Source organism: Papaver somniferum, unplaced genomic scaffold (assembly GCF_003573695.1).
Source record: "Papaver somniferum cultivar HN1 unplaced genomic scaffold, ASM357369v1 unplaced-scaffold_21, whole genome shotgun sequence".
Lineage (NCBI taxonomy): Eukaryota > Viridiplantae > Streptophyta > Magnoliopsida > Ranunculales > Papaveraceae > Papaver > Papaver somniferum.
This window is the reverse complement of record NW_020631041.1, coordinates 2,742,982-2,751,609: the sequence shown is the minus strand read 5'-3', so window position 1 is coordinate 2,751,609 and position 8,628 is coordinate 2,742,982. Positions and strand designations below refer to the sequence as shown.

The 8,628-nt window shown below is 36.8% G+C and overlaps 2 protein-coding genes across 4 annotated transcripts; both read right to left on the bottom strand.

Moving 5' to 3' along the window:
- Positions 1-755: 755 nt before the first annotated feature.
- LOC113339887 lies at positions 756-4,997 on the bottom strand. 2 transcript variants are annotated; one of them, XR_003355174.1, is made up of 5 exons: positions 4,789-4,997; positions 4,202-4,334; positions 4,029-4,124; positions 1,442-1,497; positions 756-828 (listed from the first exon to the last, which is right to left on the bottom strand). XR_003355174.1 is itself a non-coding variant. In XM_026585108.1 (4 exons), the coding sequence occupies exons 1-3, from the start codon at positions 4,956-4,958 to the stop codon at positions 4,068-4,070; spliced, it is 360 nt and encodes a 119-aa protein (XP_026440893.1). In that variant the 5' UTR covers positions 4,959-4,997; the 3' UTR covers positions 1,193-1,497; positions 4,029-4,067. The 2 variants fall into 2 exon arrangements, 1 of the variants encoding a protein (XP_026440893.1); XM_026585108.1 differs by lacking the exon at positions 756-828 and having other exon boundaries at positions 1,193-1,497.
- Positions 4,998-5,369: 372 nt separating this feature from the next.
- LOC113339737 (uncharacterized protein At5g41620-like) lies at positions 5,370-8,295 on the bottom strand. 2 transcript variants are annotated; one of them, XM_026584967.1, is made up of 3 exons: positions 7,826-8,295; positions 7,403-7,531; positions 5,370-7,180 (listed from the first exon to the last, which is right to left on the bottom strand). In XM_026584967.1, exons 1-3 carry the CDS (start codon positions 8,243-8,245, stop codon positions 5,621-5,623), a joined length of 2,109 nt encoding a protein of 702 aa, XP_026440752.1. In that variant the 5' UTR covers positions 8,246-8,295; the 3' UTR covers positions 5,370-5,620. The 2 variants fall into 2 exon arrangements, with proteins under 2 accessions (XP_026440752.1, XP_026440753.1); XM_026584968.1 differs by having other exon boundaries at positions 7,786-7,952.
- Positions 8,296-8,628: the final 333 nt, after the last annotated feature.

Below are 8,628 nucleotides of genomic sequence, written 5' to 3'. Positions count from 1 at the left end.
AGTTTTGACATTTGAGTATGATTGAAAGTAATATGCTAAAAATAGCTGGGAGTGGTAAAATTCAGCTGTTTAAGTGGGAAAAAAGTATGATGGTTGGTCCTAATTATCCTATTAATACACTAACCTCAAAAGCTTAGTGCTAATTGAAAAGACATAACCCTAGTCTTTTGTTAAAGTGATCATAAAAGTACCAGAGCACATTGTGCAACAGTTACTACCGACTACTGTCTTATGTTCTAGTATCTACCTGGTAGTGCCCGTTGTTGTTTATTTCCCGGGAGGAAAAAAAAAGTATTGTTCTCTTTTCTCGATGAATGAAAAGTATTAAGATTACTCGAATAGTATTGACGAATATCAATGCGAATTCTACTCGTCTTTTCTATAAAATTATGCATGTAAAAATGAGTTATAAATCCCAGGTGTTTCCTAGTATTGGCCATTTGACCTTGTTTTTCTGTGCGTCTTAATCTAAGATGGTGGTCTTTCATGAATGACTTCATCCATTAGTATAATAATTTCGGCTCCCTGTCTCATGGGTGTTTTACTAAGGTTGTTGTTTTGTTGCTTCAGGTGATGTGCATTCATCGTCTCCTTACTATAGAGCAATACCCTAATCTCCATACACCATTTCTTTATACAAACAAGTACACAACAGCTAATCTTGTCACCTACTCTCAACTCTAAAGACCTCATCAAACCCTTTTTCTCTTTTTCATTTCAAACTCTTTGTCATTAAAAGCTAATAATAAAATTATCTTAATCAGTGGATTAATACCGGAAACCCGCTAAACTAGCAGCTCGCTGTCGCGTCGCATCAACTGTTCCGGTCTGAAGAGACAAATTACATCTCGTAAGAATATCATGAAGCATTGTCTTTAAGGGTAAATTTCCTATGTCCTTAAGTAGAAGCAGATTTAGAAATATGCTTTACTTGATTTAGAAAATGTGAAGGTGATGTTCGTTAGTGCTAAATTACTAATTGTTCTTTATACACGCTAATTACTTTGACTGATTAGTGTTAATTGTTAAAAAGAATTAACTTTAATTAAGGTAGCTATAAAGTATATGAAAAAAGCACAGACAAAGAATGACATCTAATGGTCTTATCTTAGAATCTAAAACTGTAAAACAAAATAAAAATGAAGAAGACCCAAGTCTTAAAACACTATCATTTTTTTACTCTCTAGCTTAATAATTGGACAAGTGTTTTGGCCTTTGGTTCAATTGAATGAACACGTTGCTACATTAGCTAAAGTTTTTCTTCTTTGTTTGCCATTCACTCAGATTTAAGAGCCTTTAAGATTGACAAGACAGTTAATGCAGTTACATATTATCCTCCAATGTCTCACACTCAAGTTTTTATATGCATTATATTGAGTTTAAAGCTAAAACCATAGACTAACATGGCTTGTTAGAGTGAAAACATAATATGCTCACATACCAAGATACCACATGCAATGCCGTGGACTTTAGCGAACTTCAAGCTGCATTTTTGATCTGTAGGACGAGAAAAACATCATAAATAATTTATCTGTACGATAAAGAAAATATCATTACAGTGAAGAAAATATGACCATTTTTGATAGACAGCGTAAACGGTAAACCCCACCAAATAACTCGAACCCCACAAAATAACTCGACGGAATCTTAACTATCATAGCAATGGACATGTTGTTTGAAATTAATTTGGGATGCCATGTGTGAAAATGAGTAACTATAAGAAAACAACAAAAACAGCCAAGTTTCCCAATGATTCTTTGCATTCATCATAACCAAATATAGTACAAGTCAGTTTCACAGAAGAGAAAAAAAGAGAAAAGAGAATAATTCATAGAAGTATTTCACTCTGTTGGTGCAATCTTATGCAAGATTTTGTACTTGGGGTTGGATTTGATTACTCTGTTTAGAGTCTTACCACCAAATTATGGGTTCATATATTCTGTAGTTTTTTCGGAGTTTTTTCTTACATGTGTCAGATGATCTGCTAATAACAGAAGAGCAGCATCTCTTTGACCGCCTATCGTCTCTCCATCTGTTGCAATACTATTCGTCAGAAAATTTCGATAACTAATACATCTTGAACCAAAGCTCAGATATGCACTTACGTGATCAAACTAAGATGATAACATTAAGAAAAAAAGAAAGATTGAGAATATGGCAAGAAGGGCATAATGAAATATTTTTATAACTTAAAATGGAATTTGAATGGTGGAAGTGAAATAAAGAAAATAAAGAAGGAATATAAACTAATCACTTGGGTTTAAAGTATTTGTTTATTCACTTGTTCCTTTATAACCAATCACTGTTGTCTGATCGCACCCTCTCTACTTACCTATATATATCCTACTCTTCCATCCATTTAGATTCATCAGTTGTTTTCCTTCCCTTTCACAACAGTAGCTTTCCTTCCCATTCTTCTTTCTCTCTTTCTAACTCCTTTGTTAGATTCTCTCTTTCTCTGTTGCTGCATTACACCTGAAGTGTCTTGTCCTTTCATCCCTAGTTCACTTCTCTAGGGGAAGTTCATGCTTGATTTTACAGTGTCATAACATACTTCTTTCATTTTTTTCTTATCTTTCTCCTAGTGTTGGTTGATAATTTTCTTATTGGATCAAAACTTAGTTGTTTATGTTCAAGTTCATTATCATGCATATGGCTCTATGTTTTTCATAAACTTATGTTTTGGTTAAGATGTTAGTAAGGCGATTTTGCATGAGAGCTTCCTTCAGTCCATCACGGGGTGGTGTTAGGATTTAACTATCTGCCGGTTCATTCATCCAAATACCATGTAAAAAAGAATGGAATCGTTGCTTGGTAAATGAGTGAATGATACGGGAGATATATTGAATCTTTCGCACTCCATTCTTGGACTGAAGGGAGCTCCCATCAGAGTTACTCCCATATCCATCTATGAACTCAGTATGAGCTTTCTGTATTTACTTTTATTTCTAAATTTAAAAATCTTATCTTGCAGACACTCTATTAGATATAGTACATAAGCAACTAAGACTATACAATTTAGCTTTACATGATGGCATATCTAGAATGGTACCTTGGTATCTCGAATAGTAAAAAGAGGTTTCTATATTGAAATCTCCTTTTTAGCTTTTAGCAGTTTACTTTGTCGATGAATTTATATGTCTGCTTTCTTTTAACATTTGCTTTTACTTCACAGTGAAAGATGGCCTAGTGTGTTACCATTTAGATCTCAACATTTGGTTTTAAAGCTAGCCTCTATATGACTAGCAGACTTCTTTTCACTTAGGGCGTGAGTAAAATATTCATCGCACTAAGTTAATTATAGTTTGATTTAAGGTTTATAACATAGAGCAAATTATTCTTGAGTTCACTGCACACGAATACACGTCCAAAGATGCTTTCAGTAAAATGCAACATATATTTGAGTTTAGCTTTCGTCAGAAATCTAGCACAAAACCTATCTAAGTGGAGCACCATATGAAGAAGCCTAAGCTGTTGCTTTTATATTGTCATTTGCTAGTGACCTGATTTGGTTTATATTTTCCTTTATATATCACGAGTGTTATTTTAGCGTTCCTGTTATTCCAACACTGGCTCGGTTTTTCTCTCGTTCTTACTAATAGGTTCTACATAAGATAAAGTAAATTCTATAATCAGTACGCTGGAGGAGCCGGATTTCACTAAAACAGGGTGACAATGTATTCAAGTACAGAAGGTATCGAGCATAGTAAATCAATACATGCAATAAGTTGAAGAACCACAAACATGCAGATTACTGGTAAGTTACAGAACTGTAACGTTACAAGATCATAACTATGAACAAAGAACTAGATGATGCAGTAACTGTATATCTTGTCTCTTGTTTAGCAATGTCTCTAACTGCCCTAAATATTTCAGGTTCAACATCAAAAGCCTACTTACAGCAGTAACTAGTATTGAAGGAGAAACGATATCAACAATTCAAGACATATGTTTCTGATGTCTTCAAAGGTTATCTAGATGCGGCAATTAAAGAATCATGTAATGTACCCTAGATGAACGTCGCATACCTTGACTGCTGCAACCACTTTTTGTCTCTAGGTGGCCTCTCACAACGGCTCGTAAAGTCCCAACATGTGTCCATCAATGCATTTCATGGCTGCTACCTGCAAATCCAACAGTTTCCATGTCACCAGTATCCATCAACATTACATACATAAATCATTCAAATTGGTATCCTTACCTTTCCATGGATTTCATGTTTGATAGGTCCATCAAGTTCAGCTCCTAATGCCAATAGCTTTGTCACTGAACTGTTAATGTCAGTCACCGTGAAGGATAAAACTGAAGAGTACTCCTTTTGCACAACAGGGTCACTGAAAATCCAAAAATCAGACCCTTGACACAAATATTTAAAGCCAACATAACAACTTCATACAAACTTTACATCTCATTGATGTCCGTTTCATATGGTACAAAATCAAACGTTTCCAAAGCAGTTCAATCAACAAAACATCGACACTCCACTAAGATAACCACCAATTACATGTTGTATCATCATATTGGTTTATTTCCACAAATATTCTGTATTTATCTTCTCTGTTTTAGTCAATCAAAAATGTGCAATTGGTATCAATATCATAATTAGTAGTCTTACTCCATTTGTTATCATGATTCATTTGAGCATTTTATCAAACACATTGAATTCCAAACATTACATAAAAGATCATCCATAAAACCATGTAAATTTAACATTTTCAGGATAAAATTGACGAATGGGCACCCAATGCTCATTTTTCTGAACCCATTTAAAAGAGGTAGAGAAAAAACCTGTTGGTGTTGGGTTGATGTTGCATAAGAGCAAGTTTAAGAGGACCAGATTGAAGTTCAGCCCATCTAAGAGTACAGACATTAATGCTGAAATCTAAACCTTCAGAGTAGAATTTTGCAGCTCTGGGTACATCTTTGTGTAGTTGAAGAATCCACCTGAATGCTGCCATCAAAACCCTCTCTATCTCCCCGTCTTTCTCTAGAGAAGAACAAAGAAAGGAGTAGTGGAACTGAAATGACACTTTCACCCCTTATATCCTCATGGCAGGTATTCTTTACCATTGTTTAATGTGGGTCAATAACTCTCTATTGACGTCAAAGTGGGTGATACTGTTACCCTTGTTTATAAGGGTAGGTTTCTTTACCCTCGTTTATGGCCCGATGAGAGAGAACTCCTGCAAAACAAGCCACTTTGGAAATGTGGTGTGCAACAAACGTTCTTGCTGCCTCTTCCGTAAAACAAGTTGGTTTGCAAATTGCAACGTCACCGTTTCAGAAAAAGTGATATACTTTCACTTGGAAACTGAAAAAGTGAAAGTATCACTTTTCCTGAAACATGAGGTAGTATATTTTGACAGTACTAGGAGATTCTTGAATTGAAACTAGTGTACAGAGACTTACAGCAATATCACAGTTAAGCAAAAAAGTAGTTGGGTTTTTATACATAAGTTCATTTCAATTGTGACAGCCTTTATGCCCATTGCAATGCCGATGTCGTTCAGATGTGCAGAGAAGGTGATTACTTCTGGCACATGCAAAAAAGTTCTGGAGACGTATCTTATAGACGATAGTACTGTTCAAAAGACTGATTTCAAGCAAATAGAAGATCACATTAACTTCGACTCTGAGCCTTTGAACCTTTAAGACGAGAATGCTGACCTTCTAATCTTGCTTCAAGTAATCTCGCTTTCAACGTACTCTCCTTTACGTTGTTGCTTGCCCATTTAGAAGAGGATTCAGTTATGCCCATATCAGGTGAATCCAATCTAGTTACCCATGGTTGCACAGGACTGGCATGACCCCTCCACACTGGGTAGCTGTATGCATCTTCTTCTTCAGGACGTACATTCCTTGCGTCTGATAAAAGTATCTTGTTTCTAATTAAGCTATTCAGTGCAGCATTCGAATTTGATCCTTGCGTTTCACTCCGTTTACCTTTTCTTTCATGGCTGTTATCCGGTGTAGGCGTGACCTCTGAAATTTCAAAGTTTTGAGAAATGCTTATTTCCACAGGACTAGTTTCTCCATTTCCTACTTTACCATCATGCTCACCGTTATTGTTTCCGTTGCATGAGCTAGCCCATCCCATTTGCTCTTCGAACTCTTGCATGTTGTACTGGTTATGGCTGTAGGTCCTTTCATGGGTTACAAGTTTTTTCTTTGTCAGGTTAGATTTCCTCTTTTCCACTAAATTTTCTTCCAACGTTTCCCTGCTGTTAATTGCTTTGCCGCACTTGCTGTTATTTATCTCAAAACACTGGGAACCACTACTGGCAGAATCCTCTTCTTCATAACTGACGTCCTTAGGTGCACTTGCAGGCAAATGAACCGAGTCCTGAGAAAGTCGGCATAATCTGTTGACCTTTACCATATTTTTTGGGAGATGGATATCATTTTTCACAGAACCGGAGTTTTTGGCTTGAAGAAAAGTCTGAATTTCTGAACTTAACTTCTCCACTATTGTATTCCTTTGTGCAAGGTCAGAGCCAGAATCTGCTAGCTTCATCTGCATACGTTCATCAAGCCATGCTTCGGAAACATGAAGTATTAAACGATCATTAGCATCCTCGCTATCATTGTTATCAGCAAGTTCATTGTCACTGTCATCTTTCTCAAGCTTTTTCTTTAGAGTCCTCACCTCTTGATCATAGTCTCCTATTCCCTTTGCGAACTCATCACATAACTGTTCCAATAGCACCTGAACATTTCCTTCTCTTTGAAGATCTTTCAATGCTGTTGATAAGGAAGATTTCACCTCGCTGAGCTCCCGAGCCAGCTTCCTGTGCAGGCTTTCTGATCTCTTCCGTAACTTCCTCTCAGCCTCAAGTTCATCTCTAACTGACTGAACTGCATTTCTAATGCGACCCTGCTCCTTGTTCTTTCTAACAAGTTTGTCTTCAGTTATTTGCTTGACTAGCTCATCTACTTCACGGCGATCTGCCTGTCTCACTCGAACCAACTCCCTGATGCGAGACCGAGCTTGTTCCAGCTCCAATTTCAACGATTTCACAATTGATGTATTCACCGTGTGCTGTTCTTCGAGACTCCAAATCCTATTCAACACCTTTAATAGCTCCGTAGATGTCTTGAGAGGGTAACCAGATACTCCATCCTTACCCCTAAGAACCACAGAACTACTAGGAGTGATAACGCCCGCGTTATAAGTCGTCACCTGGAAGTATCAGAAGCAAATGCAGGCGACAACTATTAAGAGATCAACTCAGGATCTACATTATGGTTTAAGCACAAACAAAAACAATTTGCAATACATTCACTACTACTTAAGTATCGTAAACATGGGTAAATTGGTATTCGGTTTCTCCTGTTGTTATTCGTTATGAATTGTTTATCTATTCAGACTCGAAACAGGAAAACCAGGGAAGGATGATTTTACCTCCATGGAACTACTACAACTCATTGGAGAAAGAGGTGGGATGGCGCTAGCGTTCCCTGTGGTGGATCGACGGTGCTTCATCAATGTTGATTCAACAAGCCTCCTCAAATTACTTGGACTTTCTGGCTCCTGCAATATACGACATGCCTATTTTAGGTTGTCCAAAAAATAAAAAAAAAAAAGAAAAAGACCCTGAAATTCTCTAGTTCAAACCCCAACTTAGCCACATTCGAACAACATTACGAAAACATTGACATGAGTACACTTTGAAATAACAAACCTCAGTAAGAACCCAAGGGAACAAATTAAAAGGAATCTCAAAACCAACAAACAAAATGAAGCATTGCAGCTAAAATCAAGCTAAACCCACAAAATTGAAGTACCCAAAAACTTGAAAACACGAAGATTAAACCCATATAATACTTGGTGGAGTTGATTAGAAGCAGGATTAACATCATGGCCATGGTTCCTGAGCTGGTGAGGAGGTTCAATCTTTTCTTTATGGTGGTGCAGCTGCTTAAAACCATTTCCTTTCCCCATTCTTTGACCAAATGTGATTTGATTCGACTCCCAAAGGTCTGCACCAAGTTTCCTTGCAGAAATATGATCAGCAGTACTAGTATTAGAAGAAATAATGGAGTTGCTGCTGCTTCCTTTCACATCATTATCATCATCAATAGCAAATTTCCATGTAGGTGATGGAGTAGTACAAGGTCCACCACCACCACCACCACCACAACCACCACTTCTCTGTTGTTGTTGATAAACCTCTTGTTTCAACTTTACTCTCAAAGCCTCCTCCTTTTTTGCTGCTGACTTTAAACTGTTTTCTCTTCTTTCCATTTTCTCTCTTTTTGTTCTTCTCTCCACTGTAAAGTTCTCAAGCAATGATGTCTTATGTTGCCGTGGGTTATTTTAATGGAGTTTCCTCTTTGTACAGTTGAGTCTCATTAAGACCAAAAAAAAAAAAAAAAAAAATCTAGTCTTTTTAGATTTACACTGTAGCAGCACGGAGAGTTACATTACATTATTGCTGTGAGGGTAAAAATTGGCAAAAAATTTGTGACGGGTGAAGTGTATTTAAGATAAATCAAGAAAAAAGAGGAAAGGAATGACAATTGGGTGAAAGCAAAAGAAAGGTACACTGTGACTGATACACAGCGGTGACTGTGAATTTGATAGAGATGAGATGAGATGACATGGACCTACCTTTTCATGAATGTACA

Excerpts from the sequence above, each read along its gene's own strand:
- LOC113339887 (XM_026585108.1), bottom strand. The coding sequence starts at position 4,958 with ATGGCAGCATTCAGGTGGATTCTTCAACTACACAAAGATGTACCCAGA. Across the intron at positions 4,335-4,788 it reads CATCAACCCAACACCAACAG|TGACCCTGTTGTGCAAAAGG; the intron begins GTTTTTTCTCTA and ends TTGGATTTTCAG. Across the intron at positions 4,125-4,201 it reads AACATGAAATCCATGGAAAG|GTAGCAGCCATGAAATGCAT; the intron begins GTAAGGATACCA and ends TTGGATTTGCAG.
- LOC113339737 (XM_026584967.1), bottom strand. The coding sequence starts at position 8,245 with ATGGAAAGAAGAGAAAACAGTTTAAAGTCAGCAGCAAAAAAGGAGGAG. Across the intron at positions 7,532-7,825 it reads CTTCTAATCAACTCCACCAA|GAGCCAGAAAGTCCAAGTAA; the intron begins GTATTATATGGG and ends CGTATATTGCAG. Across the intron at positions 7,181-7,402 it reads GTTGTAGTAGTTCCATGGAG|GTGACGACTTATAACGCGGG; the intron begins GTAAAATCATCC and ends TGATACTTCCAG.